Here is a 24,468-nt window from a genome sequence, read left to right as displayed (position 1 = left end):
TAAGAGCCTCAAAAGGTGTACTCCTTCACATACAAAACAGAGTCTCTTTTAAAAACAATGTCCAAAGCAACCTATGTGAATTTAGCCATCTTGCATTGCCTACTGCTGAAAGTGAGCAGCCTGGAGATTTGGACAAGAAGGAAGTTTTTCCATAGATCAAAACACCTTCAAACTTGTCCTGCAATAGTCTGTCTACATCTCCTATGAAGCACCCTAGCCCAAGCGTAAGAGCTTTCACCAGCAGCAATTCTTGGGTGCGTGAAGCACATCAGCTTTCTAAATGGGAAATACTAAACTATTTTGCACTTTTTAATCTTGAATTTGTTCTGGACAACAGCACACAGCCATGTAAACCAGGTTTCAACAGCACTGTGCTGTCAGAAAACAGCTCTTGCATTCAGCACCAGTTTTTTAATTTTTTGGACTGAGCCCATAACTCTAAACAGCTCATATTACTAAAATCCATTCCTTAGGCAGCAAAAGCTTAAGATGAATATACGGTAATACAATCAAACTGGCTTGGTCATGGTATGTTCATTGCCCTGTTTCTATAAAGTACTTGACAAATCCTGTGCTTTTGCTCTTCTGCATCAGCTCACAGATCCAAGAAGAAATTTGGATTTTGTCCTTGGAAAAAATGGTTTCTGGAACTATTTTCACTTTGCTTTTCTTTAAAACATCATATATAGCACAATATGCAATGCAGTTTGTGATATTAAGAAAAAAGACACATGCTAACATGCATATGTACACAAACAGACATATTCAAACTAACTTTTTTGTATTGTTTTTAGCCTGGGGGTTATACCATTGGATCTTAAGATAAGAATATTTTGCCATGCATCTGAGCCGTCAGGGAAATTGAGATCTTTTTTTGTCATCTCCTTGGCATACATTACCTCCTCACATCATCTTGGTACTTCAAGGACCTGACACCTAGGACTACTGGAATCTGTAAGTAGGTTTTATGACTTTGGGTCTTCTGTACTAAAATGAAATCTAAATTTGTGTTTGTGAACATTGATGTGTCTCTGTGAAAGAGAGTGCTAAAATAAAATAAAATAAAATAAAATAAAATAAAATAAAATAAAATAAAATAAAATAAAATAAAAACTCAAACATGGCACAACTTCCATAAACTAGCAGTCAGAGCTCTTAATTTTGATAGCCAATATTGCTTCAAATTTGATATAGATAGATGGTACAATGGCCTTTCTTCTTACTATGATTTTTATGATTACTATTAATTTTACTGAAATGAATTCCGCAAAGAGAAACAGCTCCTGGGGCTTTTCTCAGATGAATGAGTCGTAACAACCCTCATATATGCCTACTGACAATACCAGGCTTTATAGTTTAACAGGCATCTGTAGGGGTAAGATTCTTAAATATTACTGACAAAAGACAGTCCATTGGAAAGAAATGTTAGTCTCATAAATCCATAGTGCCTCTGAAGCAGTTTGCCTCAGCCAGAGGATGCCATTGTGCCCTTGTAGCAATAATCTTTAGCTTCATAGCTTTAAAACTAGCAAAAGGAAAAAAAATCTGTTAGGAGGAACTGTTTCTCACCTAGGTCTAGTCCAGAAGCTATTAAAAAGTATAAATCAAAAAAAAGCACTCCCCCAAAAATGTAGAGATTTCAGGGGATTGCGAGTCAATAACTGCCAAGAAAAATGATGGTTGGTTTTCCTTTCTGTCCCTCTGGTGATTGCTCCTGCCCCAGGCCATTGACCAGAAATTTCCCTAAAAGAAATGCCAGTTATCTATCACACACATACACAAACAAGCAGAGTTTTGGAACAAGAGTGCAGAAAATTGTCCTAGCAAAATGAAATTTAACAGTCTCAAAGGCCTTTCCAAGCTCTGAAGCTGAAAGTAAACCTAAATGGAATAACTACCAGGTTGTTTTCCAGCCCTCTCTGTAGGCCAGCCTTGTAAAACATAACAGGAGCAAGAACAGAGAAAGTACAACCCTACAAAGCAGTAAACCCTCCCAGTCTGTGGCCACAGCATGCAGCTACTCACTGAAGAAGGTCCCTTGGGGACTGCAGTGCTACTGTGCCAGCTGTTGGCACATAGTGATACAGCTTTATATATGTCAATGATATATATAGAGTGATATATTTTTGCATATTGATGTAGATGGGAACGCCCTCTACACCTTTCCTGTCACAACAAACCCCAGTTTAAAATATCTTTACATTTAGAGTTCAGGCTCGCAAACGATACCCAGGGCTGCTCTTCCCCTTCCACCAAGCCCCACTGCTCTGCACCTGTATCAGCCAGGCTGAGCAATGAGCAAATGCAGCTCTGTACCATGCACTTGTGCAATCCTCCAGCCCTCAAAATACAGAAATAAATAAAAAGCACAATTTAACAGGAGCTGGAAAAATCAGTAGAAAATAATAACAGTCACATGGAATGAGGTATCAGGAGGTCTTCAGAATGTACAAAATCAGCTAAATCTTTCCATCTCTGTGGACTAACCGGCTAACTAATTAGGTAAATCAGCTGCTAAGGCAGATGTGACCTACATCTTTGTCTCCGAAATGAAAGGCTGTTGTGTGCCACATAACACCACTCCTGTTTTCAGACACACCTAAAGCATCTGGCATCATGTTACCCTTTCATGTTTCTAATACTTATCTTCCAGTGTTAAGAAAAAGCCCTTTAGTATTCAGCAGATTGTGTTTTTTGAAAATACAGTTTTGCTTTTTAGTCAGAAGATTTAGTGCTGTAGTTTTCAAGGGGCAACTTCTGGTTTGTTATTTAGCTAGAGACAATGCTGTCCTTGTTGTTACAGACATTCTGTCGCCTTGATATCTCAGGAAAAATTTGGAAGTAGTGTAAATGTATATTTTGCTTTATAAACAAAACCTTCCATCTTTTCCACATGCACTGAGTGAAACTAAAAAAATTTGCTTTCATTTTGCCCAAGACCACATAGAAAAGGAGTGTAAAGATACTAAACAACCTTGAAAGATGTTACCAAAAGAAAGAGAAAATAAATGTCCAACAACAGCAATAAACAGCACTACCTCAGGAGAAGGGACCAACAGATGTCCAAGGATTTAATAAAGAAATGTTTGTGTACACTCAGTGAATTAAATCCACACAAAGCTTTAGAATGCAAATGCAGACTGCTTTTAAATATGAAATGTGGCATAATTAGCCCAATTTGTTTAATTAATCCACTTGTTTAAATCCTTTTGAGATCAGCTAGTTTAATCATAGGCATATGTGCTATAGATAGCATAAGAGCAAAAAATTCATTGTGTGTTTTTCTGCAGTTTCTTTAGTAGAAGATTTGCACATGTTTGCATAGATCAAAAAAATTCAGGTTAAGGGAGGCTTGGAAGTCATCTAGTTCAACCTCCTGTTCAAATAGCAGTAACTTCAGGGTTTGGTGAAGCTGCCCAGAGCACTGTCCAGCTGTGTTTTGAGTATCTCCAGGGACGGGGACCCTACCATCTTTCTGGCCAACCTGTTCCAGTACTTAATATCTCACTGGGAAGATTTTTTATCCTGTTCATCTAGTCAGCATCTCCCTTGCTGTGGTTTGTCTCCATTGCAGCTTGTCTTTCCTCTTGCATCTCTGAGAAGAGTCTGGCCCTGGCTTCTCCATAACCTATTCTTCAGCTGTCTGAGAACTGCATTTAAACCCTCACTTAGCCTTTCGTGTTTCAGGATGAGCAAAACCCAGCTCTCTCAGCCTTTCCTCATGCGTGATGTACAATGTGTACTTCACAGCACATAATATTTCACATCTGTCCAACTCCTTACCTAAGGAGGCTGGCTCTATTCTGTGAAGTCTAAAACATCTTCTGAGATGCTTTTCTATCTGTGCCAAACAACACTTACATAGCTATTACATATACCCAAAAATATGCTACTTGGTTTTCTCTATAACACAGTCTAGCGTCCTAATTTGGGCATCTAAAGGATCTGACTGTCAGGAACCCATGCCCACATTCCCACTGCCTAGTACTTAAGTCTTTGGACAGTTATAAAATTAGTTGGTTATAGGAATGCAAAAACTGAAATGTAAAATTAATTTCCTTTATGCATAAAGGCAATTACAAGCAATACAGACACACATTCTGCAGCCATATATACATACACATTCAATTTACAGTGTACTCAGATATACGGCAATAAGTGCAGTATTCAAGCCAGAGCAATACATGACATGCTTCATAACAATCATAGAAATTTATCTCATCATGAACCTGTAACAGCTCAACCTGAACCATGCCCTCTGATCTATCAGCATCAAGGCTCTTGTAAAAATCCCAGCCTTCTGAGCAGCTATAGATTTTCATTTAATGTAAGAAAAAAATTCCACACCCAGAATCAGATCACTCATCAGATGAACTCTGATCTCCTACCATGCAGAGCACCACTGATTCAAACCTGCTGAATATGAACCTTAAGGAATGAAATTCTCGTATCTCCTGGCCTCACCCAGTGGTCCCATCTCTCTTACATGCAGAGGGAAATCTGCCTCTGATTATCGACTTCACTTGCTATATTTTTATTTTTCACAATTTTTCCTTAGAGGAGTCTTGAAACAAAAAATCCCATTAACAGGAGTGAGATATGTTTATGAAAGATACCTTGTGATGTCTGGCAGAGCTTTGTCTCAATAATAAATGTAGTTTTCTGGATCCATATTAAATTCAGCAGTGCGACAAAAACTCTCAACATCTTGGCTTGAAGTCTTCATGTTCAAGACATGAACATCTAACTTGTTTTATTCGAACTTGTGAATCTATTTTTTTTCTAATTCTAGTTCATTATTTCTATAAATCAGTTATATATTCTAGATTTACTTAAGAGGATAATTATACTTGAACATTAGCTAAACAGTGAAACAGCAATTGCAGTTTGCCACACAGCTATCCAAGATAAACACAATAACCCTTGATTCCTAATACACCAGGTGCTTGCCTTAGATGTCACTTTTTGGTAACTGGTGACAATCACAAAAAATCTAAACCACATTAATTTCTCATAGACCATAAAGGAAATATTATATATTTGGTTGTGTAAACTTATAGTTTTGCTTGAATATTTTTTTTCTTTCTAGCAGACCAGGTCCAAGTTTCCATAAAGGAAGAAATGCCTGATCGATAGAGCAAAGTCTGCTGTGTTTCAAGTCAGCCTTAACTTGTTTCATGCAACCTGGGCACGTGATCTGTTAGACTACTGGATAAAAAGGACATACAGCCTACCACATATGCTATTTTCTAGATGTTGGCACTACCTGCAAGTTCAAACCCAACAGGAAAAGGGGACACCAAGTGGGTAAAACCTCAGGGCTGGGAAACTCTGACATCTTCAGTCATTAAGTAACAACTTCACAGAGAATTGAGTCTAAAATTTTGACTTCGGTACATACATTGTTATTTTAGGCCTCTATCATTTCTGTGAGAACACCATGGGCCTCATTTCTGTATTTCAAAATAAAGTGTCTGGACTTTTTTCTAATTTCAAATAGAAAAGGAACCTCTGGTGTGCAACACAAATTTTCTGTCACATGCCTCAACTTGAATTTGCTTATTTCGATTATCTCATGCAGCATTCAAGTCAGCTAACCTTACATATTTATACCTATATCTACACTTGTTATCTAGTTATCTACTTTTGAGATTTACAGCTAAAAAATACTTCATCAACTGTAAAGGAAGCAGAAGGTGATGACATCAATATTAGATGCCTGTACTTTAATATAAACTAAACTAGGATAAACTCAGCTACATTTTTGCCATTTTTCACTTTATTTTGCCATCATCAAAAAAAGGAAGGTGTAGATTTACAACTGAGCATTGCTTTTGGATGCCCTACGTGTGGCTCCAGATACTTCAGTGTCATGTAATCAGAGCTTTAATGCCTTCCAGCACCTAGGTCAAAACTGCTCTGATTGCCCTTCACATCAGCTGTATGCAGCGTGCCTGCTATTTACTGCATTAATTTGCTGGGTGCCATCTATCCCACTGAACAGGTTTTCCAACTTCCGTCCCTGTCTGGTGGCTCTGCCTGTGTCTATGTTGACAACCCCATTTCAATTGCTGCTGTCTCAAAATGGAAATGTCATTAGCAACAACAAGCAGCATTCAACCACGTGCAGAAGCAACCACAGTTACCCAAGTGACAACAACACGCACCACTTACCAGAATTGAGCAGGATGATGGACTTAAGGCACACAAATTCCTCCCCTTGAAGGTTCATCATGCGAAACCGAGCAGCAGTAGCCAGTAGCATGTCAAAGATTTCCACCATGCCTTCTACACATTTCCCTTGATTCCTGTGGGAATACCAGCAAGGGGGAGATATCCACAGCTTAAACCGGGTGGCACCATGAGCTTTTCATCCCCCTGGATCATTCCCCTCCAATTTGATTTCATCATCTCACTAGCTATCACATGACTTGCTACTCTATGCTCATTTGCTGTATGTGTGATTACAAAAGCATAGCTCTCCGTATCCCACAGAAAATTAATAAATAATTAAATCCCCAAAATTCCAATTTCGTTAACTCATCACCAAGAGGTATTACTGTGGTGGAACATACGAGATCACCATAATCAAACCTTTACATTGAAGAACATTTGTTTAAAACTACCTTTTTTTTTTTTTAATTGTGCTTGTGTTACTTTGTTTCCTCTTTTTTTCCCTCTTTACTGAAATAGCCCCAGTTCTTTGCCTTTGTCCCTCCATAATGTTTAGTACTTGTTTCTACCTGGCCTTGCAATCTGTAATGTTCCAACACACTTCTCCTACTTATATCAGCATAATGCCTCCTCAAAGAATAAAGCCAAAATCTTGTCTGTATCACTGAGTCTGTTTAAGACTATCACTTCACTGAACAAACCAGATCTCTTTTTTACCTTAAAGCATTAAACAAAGCTAATGTCTTAAGCTACTGAAAAATCTTCACATGTTCATTGAAAATGGCAATTAACCACCTCCCTCTGTTCACAATAGTAGGTATTCTCACTCACTAATTTTCATCACTAATTTTCAAGAATTAATGCAGATTTTGCTTACTTTTTATGAAAATTTTGCCTGCAGATTTTCTGGTCATGGAATTTTAGATCATTTACATTGCTACCTTTTACCAAAAAACTACCTACTTTTACTTTTATTGGGACTTCCTGAGGAAAATTTTAACATGTAAGTTGGAATGATTGATCAGGTCTGCTGATTAAAAATATACTCATTTTTTAGATACAGCTTTTATGAACAAAATTTTGAAGATCATTGCTATAGAAAATGCAAAAGAAATTTCAAATGATCAGATGGTTATTCCACTACAGTTTCTAATGCAAACACAGATTGAATATCTACTAATTTTATGGTAACAAAAACAGTGCCAACTACTGGCATGGACACACCTGCGTCCGTCCTCACACAGCTGTGCTGTTGAGACCTGTAGCTAATGCCTAAGCCCACGTCATACCCACAGATAGTCACCTTCCTTATGGACTACAGTCTGAGAATTTCTTTGCACTTCTCAATCATGTCTAAACATAAAACTGAGACAAAGACAGCAAAGGGATATCTGTGAGCACTTGTGCACCTCCTTTCAAGATCAAATCCCTATTTAGTTTAATTTGGTGCTTGAACTTAAACCTACTTCTCCCTCAGCCAAGAGCAGTGCCTATGAGCCAATGAGTGTGGCATGTGACAGAAGCTATTTCATCTGGTTTCAGAGATATCTAAACAAAGCAGGACAGTACCAAGAAAACAGTGAAAGACACTCCCTTAAAATAGCCAGTAGGGTGCTAGTAAACATACAGTAATATTTGAAAACGTGGGATCCTTAGCAAGTTTTCCAGCCACTGTTACAACAGCACATGTTCTCTGACTTTTCTGTGAGGAAGAGTTGAACCAGTCTTGGGACTGAAAATAGTAGAAAGGCATGTTTAATAGTGAGGATGGGTTGCTCCTTCTCACCTTGGGTCCCTGTGGGCTACCAGGCCATGGCATGCTGAGCACTCCTGTGAAGTGCCTAATTCTCTCCATGCATTTCACTAATACTCAGCTCAGAACTGTAATTTCCTTTGACTGGCAAGCACCTAGTACAAGCTGCCAACACTTGGCAATGGAACTGTTACGGACTTTTCTGGCTCTTAAAAAATTCACTGATAAAATTATTTTTTAAACTATAGCAGTTTTTCAGGTATGACCTGCACCACTGATATTTCAAATATTACCTTCCCCTGGTCTTTGGTAAGAAGTGCAGTGTAAAAGGTTGTGGACAAAAACCTAAATCTTAAGATTAGTGGGCAGGCAGACTCAATGCTGTGTTCCACATAAAGTGTGTGATGCCTTTTGCACTTTCATTTACAATGCCCTGACCAATGTGATGAACTAAAGCACTAATCTCAGCCTGGTATATCTGAACACGGCTTTACTGAAATTCACAGTTCTGTCTCTTTTGCCTGAAGGCTGGATCTGAACTCAGATGGGGAATTTTCAATTATTTCAATGATCGGTTATACTGTTCAGTACTGGATGCAGAGAGCTCTTCAGCAATGACCATCTTGCTGCCCTGTTGAATCCTGCTTAGGCAGAATAAAGCTGAAAGACATCCTCTGGACATCAATAAAATAAACAAAGGCCAAGTATTATCTAATGGTACCACTGCCAAATAAAAAGATGAACAAAAATGAGGAATTCAAAACCAGGCATGAGAATACGAACTACTGTTGCCCCGAAGTCTGTTTTGTGTGTTAAAATTTAAGTCCCATGGAACTAAAACAAATGTGAATTTTTACAGTGGAACAAGTTGCACTGCCTCTGATAAAATGAATATTTTTTACCTATAACTAGAGAAAGATTAACTCTGCATATATAGAGTTAAGCATAGTTTCAGAGGACTCAAAGTCTTCAATACCTTTGCAGTAACCTAAATAATGCCCCTAACAAAAGCCAGTTTACAAATTTAGAATTTTAGGATTACACAGAAAGGAAAAGTTTCAGTGGATCACACAGCAAATGACTCACATTAAAACAAACAAACAAAAAATCTTCATGTCTGGCTAAGACATTTAACGGCTTCCTAAAACCCATCAAACAAGTGTTAGCCAATATTCAAAACAATTCAAAATATTACAATATGAACAAATTGTAAAATTTGCATAGCCAAGGCCACAATTTAAAGAAGTAATAGTAAGTTATTTGCAAAACGAGACGTTTTAAAATGCTTTGCGGCAACTCAGAAGATGGAAAAGAGCTTTCAATAGCAAATAATAATTATTCCCAGGTATATTTTACAAAATTTTTTCCATGGATTCTAGATTACATGATCAATATTCTAATCAAGTACATCTTGCTGACAGGTATAACCTATGAACTAAAATCTCTAGTCCTGCAACACTTAGTCCATGTGCCTAAGTCTCCATGTGTGTCTTTTTCCCACGAACTGAAATCATACGGTAGGCGATAAATAAAAACGTTGTAATGTCTAAATACTTTCTAATCTCATTCACTTTGCTATCTGCTGTGGGTGAAATACCAGGCTACACCATAAGAAAATGAAGGGTTTCTCTTTACATAGAGTTAAGTACTTTAGATGAAGCTATATACCTTGCTTTAGGTATTCGCATGTGCAAGCAACAATTTAGATTTCTGCTTTAGTTAGGCAGCAGATACAGCTCCACTGAAATCACTGGGAACTGTAGGAGCTTAGTATGTTTGAAATGCAGGCTTCTAATCAAATGTTTTATTTATTATCTAGACTACAACACTGATTTTATTTGTTAACGAATAAAAACTATCTGGAACAGGAATCTTCAGTTCTCCTGATTTGTCTTCTAACTTTCTAACATAAGCTGTTGATATTATCACATCTTCACAGCTATATGTCCAGTTGATAGGAAGACCTACTAAGAAGGCCTAGATAACATTTCTGAAGGACAAATTAAGCAGTAGATTTGAAAATTTTGCTTATCCCATCATCATACTGTTGTCTTTGTGTACTCTAAGTTTATTGAAAACAAAAGCTTGTTTACTGCAAAGTGTCAGGGTATATTCTCGCAAGAATCCTTAACACTTGGCTGTTGGGAAATGTTAAGAAAAGTCAAAGCATGTGAATTAAAGGTCTTAAGTTACTGCATAAAAGTACTATGTGCATTAACTTTAGTGAGTCTACGGAATCGCAGCATGAAGGCAACACAGGATGTCTTTAGTCCAACCTCCTGCTCAAAGCATGGTCAGCTGTGAGCTTAGACCAGCTCACTCAAGGTCTTATCCAGTCTGATCTTGAAAACCTCCAAGGATGGAGATTGCACAGCCTCTCTCAGCTTAATTGTGTTAATCAGGGTTTTTCTGATTTTTGTTGGTTTTGGTTTTGGTTTTTTTTTTTCCTCCCCTATATACAGTCAGAATCTCTTCTGATTTAATTTATCGGTCTTGTTTCTCAGTCTCCCATTGGGAATATTTATAATAAAGAACCTTGATAACCTCCTTGTAGAATTTATGTTTGGTATGTTCAAAATTCATCTCCAGGTTCAACAAATCCACCTCTCAGCTCTCTCAGTGAACCTCTATTCACCAGCACCCCAGGTCTTTCCCAGCAGAGCTGATCCCCAGCTTGAATAGTGGCAATGGATGAGGTCCAACATAGATGCATTTCTCCTGTCTGAATTCCATGAGGTTCCTGTCAGCCCATTCCTCTGGCTTGTCTAAGTCTGTAGGGCAGCTCTGTCCTTGAGCATTATCAACTGCACTCCCTACTTCAATGTCATCTGCAAATTTGAAGACCGTGCACTCCATCTCCTTCTCCAGGTCATTGACAAAGACATTTAATAGGACACATCCCAGGATAGACCCCTGAGGAACTCCAACTGTAATTAGCATCAAGATAGAGTGTGGACCATTAACAAAAAAACAGTGTTTATACCACAGAAGGCAATCAGGTTTGTCAAGAACAATATACTCTAAAACTATGCTAATTTACTATCACCATCTTCTCCTTCTTGTTCACGTAAACAACTTTCAAGAGAACTTGCTCTATGATTTTCCTTGTGATTGAAGTCATGCTGACTGGGCAACCTGTAGTTCCCCAGACTTTCTTCCCTGTTTTGGAGAAAAAGTAACTAGAAACCTCTCCTGGTCTACACAACCTTTCAAAGATGACAGAAAAACAGCCTTGCGATGACATCATTCAACACTCTTGGATGAAGCCCATCCCATGGACTTGTATGTGACAAGATTCCTCAAGAATCACAGAATTTCTCAAGAGATTCATGTCTCAGTCCTCTTTTACTCCTTGAGCCCTGTAGGTAGGTATTAGAACCTAGATTTTACTTAAGTCTTGGAAACAGACACAAAGGGTAGCAACAGTGGCTCAACACCTAGTTTCTGGTAGGTAATAAATACTTCAGAGGTTGACTCTGGAGCTAATGCTGTTGAACACATTTGTCAACATCTGGATGATGACAAAATGCTCATCTTTAAATATGTGAATGATACTAAATTGGGGCTGGAGGGAGGCTGATATACTATGTAGCACAACCTCAGTGCTAAAGGGACCACAGAGGAATTAACCAAGAGAAACCTCACAAAGTTTAACAAGGAGAAGTACAAAATCCTGCACCCATGCAGTTTGGAAAAACGCTTTGCTGAGTAGCAGCCTTCCTGGAAAATGGAAACCTAGTAAAATACAAGACAATAGCATGCTCTCTTTGTAGATAAGGCCAATTGCATGCTGATTATGTTAGGAAGAATGTGGCCAGAAGATCAAGAGCGATTATTTCCCCCTCTGCTACTTGATCTTCCTGAAGCTGCACCTGCATCCAGTTTCAGGACTCTCAGCTCAAGAAGGATGTTGGATGTCTCTTGTTGGATGATCAGAGGCAAGAAGCGTGTGGCCTACAAGGAGAGGTTGAATGATTGGATCTGTTCAGTCTGGTGAGGAGGAAATATGTAGGGGCGTGACAGATAAAACTGCAGTCTACAGCTACTTGAAGAGGCATTACAAATAGTGTATCCAAGGTGTTCCCAAAAGCAGTGGATGTTATGTCAAAAGGCAACTAATTGCTCTAAGATGCAACGTGGAAGTTTTGGGCTGGGTTGTAGGAGGGTGGTGCAGCCATGAAACACGTACCCAGAAAGGCTGTGTGTTTTCCATCCTTAGAGACTTTTAAGAAAGCTAGACGAAGTCATTGCTGGCCTAAACTGGTGCTGACAATGGTCTTGCTTCAAGAAGCAGGTTGGACAAAATGATCTGAAACCACAATTTTTGTTTCTAAAGTAAATTGTTGGAGAAGTTCCCGAGAGAGTTTTGTTTCAGAGGGTACCATTAGAAGCAAGGGTTTATTATTGATGTTGAGCTTTTTAACCAAGAATCCAAGCATGCAGCCAGCACCTGAATAAAGTCTAAAAGCAATCCTTAAATCATACAAATAAGTTTTGATGTACTAATGCAGTGGTAAAAAAATCTCCATCACCATATTGCAGCCCTTTGGCTTCAGTTTCTGCATAAATCTGACACAGAATATAAAATAGAGAAGAAAAAAAATAAAATTTAAAAGGTAATCCAACTTTCTCATACTTCAAAATCTCTTTATCAGTTTAAGCTTGGATTGTATTTTGGAGAAACGTTTTGAAGGAGTACAATCCTTTCTAATCATTACAGTCTATTCATTCTCAATTCTTCTCCTCCTTCATCTCATTCTCAGATTTCTGTTATATTTGGTTAGGATTTATTTCTAATTCATTAACTTATTCAGTCATGGCATAGGCAAGAAAGAAAATCTATCTATCCAGAGGCAAGGACATAAATTCAGATGGAGGAAACTTAATGTGAGAACATGTATATTTTTCAGAAAGTCACCTTCAAGTATTAATTTTACTTTCCTTTTTTTTTCCCCTTCCTTTTTGGGGTGGTGTAGTTCCCTATTTTATTTTTTTTTTCAGTTGATCTACAACACTGTTGCAGTACTTATTTATTGTTGTTTAAACAAATACAATTTTTTGGCTAGTTACTCAAAAATACGTGCCATTAGTGTCAATGCATGAATCATAGTCTAAGAATCACTTACAGCTGGGCAATTTGAGAAGTACTGGACTGGAATCAGCATAATTCAACATGGAATCATTTTAATTTTTTTTGCTCTTTTTTGAAACAGACACTTGCCAAACAAGAAATAAAACTGAAACATCAGTTCCAAATATAATTTTAAGGGAGGAAAAGAGGCAGAAGCAGAAGGGACCCCTAAGAGCAAGCCTCTCTTTTCCTCCACTGAGCTGGGTGATTAGGTTTATACCTTCTCATATAACCCATCCTTTGAGTTACTCCTGTTGGCATTATCACGTCCCCAAAACAGACTGCAAAAAAGAGGTTGCACACACACAGCAGTTCTCATCCAGCACAAATGTCTCTCATCTATAGCAACAAAGCAAAAATTAGGATTGAGCCTGAGGCTTAAACAAGCAGTGACTACCTCTTCCAATACTGCAAAATTACCAGCCCACCATCATCTGAGGCTTATTAGTCTTGTCTGATGTCTCTTTTGATTGCTCCTTGAGCTAACTCTGAACCAAGAGAGGTGGCTAGTTCACACACCAAATAAGAGATGTTGAAATAAAGCCAAATAAGAGGAATTAATGAAGACTGGGAATAGATAAAAGACAAAGCAGGACCATGATATCTTGTGCTACTTCTGAAGCACTAAAGAATTGCCAAACTATTTTAACATTTTTTAACATTCTATCCATTAGAATATTATTGCGGGATTAATGCGTAGGTGGTGCATGTCTTTAGGGTAAGAGACAATTTTTATATACATTAATGTGTTCTATCTCCATTAGCTCTATTAAAAGATACTGATAAACACTTTGTACTGTAAAGTGATGCAATAAAACAGCTTAAGGAAGCAAGATGTCAGGAAAGGTCCATCTTCAAGCTTTTAAGACCAAATCAAGAACATCCATTGAGATGCTTTAAATACTGCCAGATTGGCATTGGAGGGCTACTTAACTAATCGAGGACTCCCCTTTTTCTACCATGCTATGCTTTATCAGTAATCGAAAGATGAGGAAAATGAATTTTTACTTCATGCTGTCCTGTATTCAGCCAGTAATCTGGAGATTGTGCAAAAGGTTAGGGAAAAAGTGGGGGGAAAAAAGAAAAAATCTGGAAAACAAACAAACAAACAAACAAAACCCCAAAGTTCTAGAAGAGGTGTGTCAAACTCATTTTCACTGGGGGCCACCAGCCTCACAATTGCCTCCAAAGGACCAAATGTAATTTTAGGACTGGATAAATGTAGGAGTACTTGCATTTATCCAGTTCTAAAATTACATTCGGCCCTTTGAAGGCAAGTGCAATGGCTGATGTGGCCCCGGATGAAAATGAGTTTGACACACCTGCTCTACAACAAAACTGAAATCTCCAAAGAACAGGAGGCAAAGAGAAAAGTGGAGACCACCATGAGTAAACAACACTGCAGCATCAAATGCAAGGCCTGCCGATGAAGAGAAATACATGTTCTGTGTCAGTACTCATGAGATTAAGGAGCATTTTGCTTTAAAAAATGACTGTTTTCATCATAACAGGCTTGTTCCATCACACAAATCAACCAGTAAGTGGTAGGTGGGCATGAAGATGAGAGATTCAGAAAGAGAAAAATTAAAGATAGAAGGGTTGTTCTGTAGTGGTTCTGTTGTATTGTTTTCTGTGTGATTTTGTTTTGTTTTGGTGGGGTTTTTGTTTGTTTGTTTGTTTGTTTTTAAATTGACTTGCTCATGAGCCTTTATTACTAAAGGTGATAGCAAAGTAGTTTGGAGGCAGCAACATCTTTTTCTCAGCCCTGAACATTGGCTTTCAAATGACACACCTTGAAGAACTTTATAGACTACAGCTGATGGGAGGTATTACATCCTGCTTCTCCTGGAGTGTACTAGTAAGAGCCTTTTATATATATATATATATATATATATATATATGTATGTATAAGCTTATCAGAGCAGAGATTTGGATCAATTTCTGGCCAAAATGTATTCAAAATTTTTAAAGTCCAAGATTTAAAAGTCATCATTGACATGTATTTGCAACAAATATGGAGTGGTACATTTATAAATTAAAAAAGAAACAAACAAAAAAATTTTAAGTGGTTTTCACCTACAGTCAGTCACAGAATACCAGAATTGCTGAAATTGGGAAGGATATCTGGAGATCACCTAGTTCAATGGCCCTGCACAGAGCAGGGCCACCTACAGGAGGTTGCTCAGGATTATATCTATCTTGATGGGTTTTCAGTATCTCCAAGGATGGAGACTCCACAACCTGTTGTCCTGTGACTAAGAATAATCTTGCCCTGTCTTCTTTACTTCCACCCGCGTTCACATATTTATACACATTGATCAGATCCCAGTCTTCTCAGTCTCTCCTTCTATGAGAGATGTTCCAGTCCATTAATTATCTTTGTGGCCCTTCATGGGACTCCTTCAGTATGTACATGTCTGTCTTGTACTGGGAAGCTCAGAACTGGACACAGCGCTTCAGATTTGTCTGAGCAGAGCTGAGCAGTGAGGAAGGATCATGTATCTCCAGCTACTGGTAACGCTTCTCCTAATGCAGCCTAGGAGCCTATTTGCCTTCTGTGCCGTGGGGGAACACTGGTGTCTCAGAGAGTGCCCAGTTGTGCTGATTTCCCAGAAAACCTATGGAGCATCCCTCCTCATGCCATCCTGTAGGCACTTAGGTATTTGTGTGCATACACATAATTAGGGGAGGTCTCCTACTACTCCATTTTGTTGATTACAACATCTTTCCTGTCCACATCACCCTGAATTCTTTTCTTGCCAGCTCAGTCTACCACCTTTCTCACTTGACTGTGCGTCATCATCTCACTTCCCTGTCGTTCCTGGTTTGAAGCTCCTTCACCAGGCTGGCCAGCCTGTGGAAATTACGCTTTTGCCCCACTTGATGAGGTGGACCCCATCTCTTCCTGGCCATGACCCCATGAGCATAAAAGCTGAATCTTTGTTGTTGACACCAGCTATGCAACCAGTGGTTAACCTTTGGAATCAGTCCACTCTTCCTCAAGACATTTCTCCTCAGCCACCCAAGTGGATTGACCACCAGGCCTGCCATGCCCTTGACCCTTGTCCTCAGAGTAATGTAGCCATGACTAAGTGTCTTTCCTGACTAGATCAACAGAGGATCATCTACCTAGATAGATAAAGTAAGAGTACACTATACATTTCAGCAATGGTGAATCAGGTTTGAAACATGTAGACAATTAACTACTTGGTACCTTATAGGTATTTTTTTCTTGGTAAAAGACAATGTGGAATGGATCCACAAATAAGTCAGATAGGAAAAATCTCTAAAATGCTGCTATAATAATTCTAAGATTTTTTTTTCATAGCATTTGATGACATTTAGATTAGAAAATTATTATGAAGGCTCTCCTTTTGGGAATAATAAAGTTACAATAATTGGTTGAAAAATGTTATACTGGTTGACAGGAAGGCCTTTTTCAGTTCAATTTACATTCAGTCTGAATCACCTTAAAGCCAAAAACACATCAAAATTCTCTTTGTATCAGAAATGCAAAGAAAGTTAAATTTTGGAAAGATCATCTTCACAATTCAACGTGACCTAGAACTGGAGCCTGAGCTTCCAAGGTCAGAGTGACTAGAAGAAGAAGCAGTCTCAGACTTTGTGTAGGGGCTATCTTGAATCCAGAAATGATTTCATTCTGTCTGAAAACTTCTGTTCTGTGCCTACAAACCCACCCAGGAAACCTCTTTTTCTAACAGTTGAAAACTGGGAAGATCACCATGAGAGGGGTTTTTCTTTTTTTTTTTTTTGTTTTACTTTTATCTTTGAAGAAGAATAATTCAGCCCTTTAAGCATCACGCAGCATCTCCCCAAACTCTGCAAGGGTCCTCCTGGGTAGTCTTTGAATTTTGCTCCAAGGCACAGTAAAGACTGATTTACAATAAATGTGAATTACTACTTTTGCATTGTTTTAAGGTGTATAATTGTGTCTCCTGGAATATTTTTCCATAGGCTGGGGACTACAATAAAGTAGTACACCTCAAAATCCAACAATAAAGTGAAAGATGAAAGAGAAAATTAATTATTTCAAGAGATTCCTTAACTCTCTACAAGTTGATCATTCAGCTCTCTCAGGTAAGTAGCCTGATGACAGGATGACTGTTTGAGCTGAATTTTCAGCACAGAATATAATGCTGTGAAAGATGAGGTTAAAATTGAATGCACAATTGTTTTTCAAATTAATTTTGAAGTGCAAATTTGGATATACATGTTGCGCATGGGCTTCTTCCGTTTGACATAAATAAGAGCAGCAGGTCACTAATGAAGCATTCTGCATCAAGCATCTGTGGCCACTTTGCTTCCACTTTTTCTAATAATTCAATGGTAATTAATGCATCCACAGTTACACAGTGCCAAAAACTGTTGTGCATTTACTCAAGTGACGGACAAGTGTGATGTCCTCAGGCACTTGGAACATTTTACAAGGTGAGGGACTAGCAAAACACACTCTGATTTCATCCTGATGTTCTTTAATTGTACCCAATCTTCTGTCTATCAAAACACTGGAAAGCACTATGTGCACAGAAAACGTAAAAGTTTATTTTCAGATGTGATGAGAAACTTTCAGACCAAAGCTATGAAAGCAGTAAATTATTCAGCTGTTCAGTCATACAGTGAATGCTGTACATCTTTATGCTATTCATGCTAGCTGCTGTTTAAGGACATCCACAGCCTCCTGCCATTGCTCAATATGAAAGCCAGCAAAGGGAAAATTCTTCAGTTTCTTCTAAGAGAATGAAAAAGCTCTGTCAAGAAGAGGAAGTGAACAAGACTTTCCAAATAAAAAAGAACTGAACAGCAGACTAGATTTCTCCAAAGAAGGAAATAACCTGGTAGGAACATGGAAACACTGCCTACATTTAACTGAAATTTTGTAAGTCCCTAGACTGATTTTTTTTCTGCTAGACACTTTTTACAATTATGATAAGAAAATAACATGAGAATGTAAAATGAGAACAGGCATACTGGCTCGCATCAACTGTATATTAGCTCTGGGCTAAGCATATAGGCATTTGAATCTGCTGATTTCAGCTTGATTACCTCTAGTGCTAGACTGGAAGAGGTAATAACTTGTGGATTACCACACATCTTCCCAATATGCTCATGACTTTATGAAATTCCTGTAATGTCTGTTTTGTTTCCCTTCTATTGAGCATCACAGGCAAAGAAGTCAGACTACTTAGTTATACTTTTTACCAAAGCTCATGCCTCTCTTTGATTGCCTATGTGACTCCTCTGGGTAACTTTCCTGTTTTTTCAATATTCTTGTTAAGATAAGGAAAATCAGAAGGGCGCAATTTTCTAAGCACAGATGCAGCACAGATTTAAACAGTGGAATAACAACGCTCTGTACTATTTCTTTTTCCTGTTGCAATGATTCCTGGGCAGGGGGAGAAGTTGCAGTCTACTTACTTTTAAATTGATGGTAAGCAAAGAACTGACTACTGTTAACAGCAAGGTAGAAGAATCAACTCAGAACGAAGTTTATGAAGATTAGGATTACTCTTCTTCTATATGCATCAGTTCACATTTGTCTACATAAAATTTGGATCTGCTGCAATACTTTTTGGAAATCAAACAAGATCTCCCTCATCCACTTGCTTGTTAACTTTTCAAAGAGCTCCAGTGTATTCATGACACATGACTTACCCTTACAAAATGCATGGTGACTCTTTACCACTATGTCATGTTTATTCACACTTCAGCCAACTCTCTTATCTAGGCAGAATCTCATCACTTTCCTTACAATGCTCACCAGGCTTACTGGGCAGAAGTTCCACCCACATTTTTAAAATGCACCACTGCATTTCCCATTTTGCTGATACTAAGGATGTTTCAGGTGAGAAGTCATCCCCCTCAGTCAGCAGTTCAGCTATTTTTACCATGAGTTCCCTTACAATTTTGTTTCAAAACTTTAAGTAACCTCTGACCAGTATGCCTTTTGAAAGCAACAAATCCTTTAAAGAAATAATAAAATATGATTTTATCATTCCTGAAGAAACATTACAATTTCTTCAAAATTATAAACAGTCTATTGTCAAGCCTGACAAATTTCAGCCCTGGTCTAATGACATTTTTAAAGTCTAGTTTCTTGGGAACTCTCCAGACAGGAAACATCTGTTTTGCCCCATTAGAAACCTAAGCTTTTGCTTCTACGTTTGCCTTATACTAATCTAAAAACAAACAAGCAAACAAAACCCACCAACCCACACACACCAAAAAACCACGAAACCAATAATAAAACCAAAACCAAACACACCCCCCCCCCCCAATGAAACAAAACAAAACCAAAACAAAAACAAAACAAGCCAAAACAAACAAAAAACAAACCAACCAACCAAACAAACCCACAAACTATAAAGGATATGCAGATATCCAGGGCTTGCTTTGATTTTATCAGGTACTGTACATTAATTGCAAGCACTGTGAGTGTGCCATTGTATTTCCTGATTGGGCTTATTTTTCTAATCTATAATTATTGTCATTTGAGCTTTTTTAAGAGCATCAGTTGAGCACTGTAAAAATGTAGTTGTAATATGTAACTGGCAGACTGCTAAAAGTCCTCATTTTGAACCAAGACTCAAGTGTTTAGAAAGAGCATTAACAGAATAAGAAAGGTTGCATTACCCCACAGATACCCTATCTAATTACAAGGCAGAGTGGGAATACAAAGGGATAATGTGAAGATATTCATCCATATGGAAGGCAGTAGTCTACACATACTGGCAGGTTAATTTTTATTTAATTTTTTTTTATAGGTAAAGCAAAATTTTAAGAAAGATCTTAAAATTATTAGAACGGCTGCTTTACAGGTATTTTCAATGGGTCTTCCAAGTGTGAATTGTTATATAGAAAAATCACAGACTTACTTATTTGAAAATATGACAAGTAGACTCTCTGTGAATGAGAAAAGACAGACTCTGAAAGACCTTCAGACACAAGACATGCTTATGTTTAATATGACCCAAGCAGGAGTATTGAGCTGGGAAAAGAAAAATCAGATTTGCCCCAAAAAAGGGTGAAGTTGGAATGTGATTTTTATGGCATTTTAAATAGATACGAACAAGACAAGACTGCACTCAGCTAGCCAAAAGGTTAAAAAGTTGCATAATAAACCCTGATGTGACCTGAGCTTTACATACAAATGTATACAAACAACTGCCTCAGAGATTCTAGACATAAAGAATCTGTTACAGACAGGATAAACCTGAATGTGAAAAATTAAAGTGATGTGCAAATCAGAGAAGATGTCTGCCACAGAATGATCAGAGAGAGCTAGAGGCATATGCAAAATACGGTAAAGCTCCATGTTAACAATCCTGAATTTGTACTAACTCTGGAAAAACAGAGGTTAGAGACAGATCCGAGTTTTACCATCTGTAGTTGGTGACTCTGGATTATAGACGGTAGATAAATTAATATCGCAAATGTTAACCCCACGGATCAGGTAAAAGGGAAAGTGTGACTGGAATTCAGGACAGAACAGTGTGGATTAAAACACTGAAAAGGAGCATCCTCTAAAGAACATGCTGAAGAATAAGGAGAGAACAGATGAGAGAAAACTGTATTACAGCACCCATCTTTTCCATTATTTTAGCTATTAAATCAGATTATTTCATTGTTTGGATCAACAACAATAATGTATCAAACAATTTTTGCACTCTTGTGCAATTTACCCCCAAATACTTGATGCAGCAGAAGGACTCTATTGACTTAAAAAGGCTTTAAATCAGTCTCTGTCCTGCCCTCTCAAATCTGACAAATGCTTTTGCCCTATAATATTCTCAAAATCAGATTAACACATCACACTATTGTTACCACTAATTAACTAGTAAATCAACAGTTAGTTAACTAATTAGCATATCAGTGCTCCCCAGAGCCAAGTAATTTATTATTTTAGTTTCAGCAAATACCCCTACCAAGTAGAGTGAGAGAAGTATATGACACCTTAGAAACATGTTTCTTATTATTTCAACATGAGAAGATGTAATAGATCTATGTTTTTAGAAAGAGTCTTGTTTGAAAGTCAGGAAACAAAGGCCCTATTGTGATTATGAAGTTAATTGATTTTTAAGCCCTAAGGTAACATGTCGTTCCAGTTGCAAACAATTGTTTTCTTTAATCCAGCAGAGCTGGCTTCAGCTGTGTGAATCAGCTGCTTAGACTCCATTTTATTCAGAGCATGGGGATTTTCAGTTGAGGAAGACCAAAGTTTCAAATGTTTTCCTAGCTGTTTTTCTTAGCTAAGAGAAGGAAAAATGGTACTCTGGCTCTGCTCTTCAGTTTTTAGCTTTTTCTCACAACTTGTATTATGAAATGTGGAACAGATAGGTTGGTCTTTGGAAGCTATATTGCAATTTACAGTAGTTTCCAATAATATGCTATACTTTCCTACAGTACTGAATTTTACTTATGTGCACTAAGAAATCAGTTTAAATCTGTTGTGTTTTCTTGGTATTTCGCCTAGTCTGAGAAGATGATACCTACATTTTGGCAAGTAGATATTTTCTGCACACAAAATGAGAATGTGTTTTATATATATTTAGTTCCACAGCTCACAGATCATGCACTTACACATGTGGAACAGGGTTTTCCCTAAAGCAATAAATACTTCTCCATTCATATGAAATTATGTTTCATACTGTTAGGCATTAGCATTTTTATGTTACCAAAATACAAAAAATAAACCTTATTTTCCTTCAAACAGAGTGGAGGAAGAAAAAAATCAAAGGATTAAAACTCCACAAAGACAAACATGAAAACTCAGTACCCCACAGTTAACAGAACAAGATGTTTTTTCTGCTAATAAGTGCTTTGATTCATTCACCCAGCTAATGGTTGCAGTAGCTGAAGGTATTGCCCTTGACTTTTTGTCGCCATCCCTCTGCTGTAGCTCACTTCCCCTGCAGCAGTGTGATGAGACCAGAACCATGCCCACCTCTTACTTGGCTGCCTCCCCACACACTCTGTCTCCTCATCCCAGCTCTTCCTCCACCTTCAGTTTACATCAAGATGCCAAACTCTGCACTGATATGACCTACATGCACACGTAAGCTCTTTCCTGCCAGCTCTGCTATACATACAGGTAGCAGTCTTCAACTAAAAAGGACTACCAGTAGCCAGGATGACTCTCCTAACTTCTAGATTTGCCATGATCATTTGCCAAAACAACTCCTCACTAGTTATTCTCTTTTAACACTCTTTCTCAAGGCTGAAATTTTTCATGACTTGGGGCGGGGGGGGGAGGGAAGAAAAAAGAAAACTTAAGTTTGCATTGAGATAACTGGAATATATGTCAAAAATCTATCGGTCTTCCTGCTTTATCTGCTTTATTTGTGAAGACTGCCAGTTAAAATCCAGGATATCCTTGTCTGGCAGATGAATATTTTTCTCTCTCACTTAGAAACACCTACAGCATATTAGGAAGACTGGCTAAAAAAGGCTTAAGGCAGCAAGCAGGTATGTGTTTTACACGTTTGACCCCAGTTTTCAGGAGAATCAAACAAACAAAATCCCCAAACCTTTAATTTGGTCTCTGCAAATAAATAAGATTGCAACTGAGACTGTATCAGGATTTTCTAAAATTTTGGCTAGCTTCTTGGATACACCAATTCTAAGACTAACTAGGAAGATTTTAGGTAAGGAGAAATAATTATCTGAATTAAAGTGATTAGGGGTAGGATTTCATTTTAATTTAATTTAGTTTTGCAACAAACGATACAGATTACAAGAGAAATTTTCTGCTGCCTTTGAAAGAAAGGACTTCCAGCAGGAGATGACTTTCAGATGCATTATTTGTCAAATAAATGGCCAGCACCAACCACATTCCGGAGCATTTTCTAGTTTTTTTTAGAGTTCCTTTTCCAGTCCCACCTACTATTCATATAACCCTGCTTAACTTACGATGTAGTCTCAAATTGTAGTATCAGTGAGATGACTACAAGTTGGTCTGATTAATCTGATTGCAATAGAAATACATTAACTTAAATAATTCACAGTAACATGCAGACTGACCTGTCCAATAATAGGTTGGGTGCAAATAAAAGTTTTCCTGGGTGTTCCATGGAGCGCCAAACTAAGCCAATCATCAGTATCTCTAACCAGGCACATTCCAGTAGATGGACCTGATCATGGAGTGTTAAATCCACAAATCCTGAAAGAATAAATAGGAGACAGTAAAACCACCAGTTTTGTAAGTGCAACATCATTCAGAGAATCAAGTTGAAAAGTGCATTGGAGTTGGATAACCAAAAAGGGAAAGCAATAAAACATACATTTGTCATCTTTACATTTCAGGCTGAGTTTTGTCTATTATTGGGTCCACCATGGCTCCAGCACACACAACAGTCAGCACTTTCTAGACCCTGGCTGTACCCTGCCCCAAGATCAAGGCAAGTGCCAGGTGAGCATCTCCATCCCCAGGGCTGTTGCTGGTGGTAGGGGAATGGGGCACAGGCCGTAGCCACCTGCTCCAGCCCCATGCTGCCTGGGTTGAGATGGAGGGAAAATGGAAAAATGCCTCTTATGAAATGAAATGTTAGCTCTAACCGGTAAATACCAGACCACTTTTCCTGGTGGAATGCTGTTTTACAGACTTGTGAACAATTCACCATACTGCAAGTGCCATACCTCTGTGAAGGGGGCACAATACAGCATTTCAAATACGTTAGCAAGCAAGTACTGATCACTGCACAATCAGAATTCACTGATGAACCACTTGCTTGTATTTCTATTAGAGTATAGTACTTGGAGGAAGGAGGTGGCCTCTCTTACTCTGTATTTAAATAATGCTAGAAACAATAAATGCAAAATTTTTATAACAATACTAAAATATGAATAAGAAAGAATAACAATGAAGGTAGACATGAAAACATAATGACAGTGGTCATTCTCATGTTTATTTCATGGAACATATTGTATTATTCTCTGTTTGGTACTCTTACTTTTCATGAATGTTACTTTCAATCCAAAGAAATAAGTGAAGGTAAGATTGCAATTTATTAGATCCTAGCATAAGTTATTATCTAAAATTAGCATGAACTTGCAAAAGTGAAATACGTAGAAGTTCCCTTAACACACATCTTATTTATCTTTTACTCAGTATTAAGAGTGAAACACTCTGTTGAGCTTTGCCATAATTTTTTTTTTTGCTGTAGTAATCGATCCATATTAGTCTTCAGAATACAAATTTCAGGGTAAACTACCTTACCAGCCCAGTAAATGGCAGTGACTTTGCCTCTCTATTGTGTCCTCACTAGAGCTATATATTGGGTCAGTTTCAAGGAATATACCTGATATAATCTCCACTACTATCTTAAGAAAAAGGCAAAAAAAAAGTACATATTTATAAAGACGAATGTTGTGTTATGAAATATAATTTTCAAAT

At 37.9% G+C, this 24,468-nt stretch overlaps 1 protein-coding gene across 1 annotated transcript in view; it reads right to left on the bottom strand.

Moving 5' to 3' along the window:
- Window positions 1-24,468, bottom strand: part of ESR1 (estrogen receptor 1) — a 161,590-nt gene that overhangs the window by 5,791 nt on the left and 131,331 nt on the right. Inside the window, 2 exon segments of the mRNA XM_071806429.1 lie at window positions 6,175-6,308; window positions 23,097-23,235. Of these exon segments, the coding sequence (XP_071662530.1) occupies window positions 6,175-6,308; window positions 23,097-23,235 (273 nt within the window).

The sequence above is a fragment of the Patagioenas fasciata genome, chromosome 3 (assembly GCF_037038585.1).
Source record: "Patagioenas fasciata isolate bPatFas1 chromosome 3, bPatFas1.hap1, whole genome shotgun sequence".
NCBI lineage: Eukaryota > Metazoa > Chordata > Aves > Columbiformes > Columbidae > Patagioenas > Patagioenas fasciata.
Note: the sequence above shows the minus strand (reverse complement) of the source record. Positions and strands in the feature narration are given on the sequence as shown.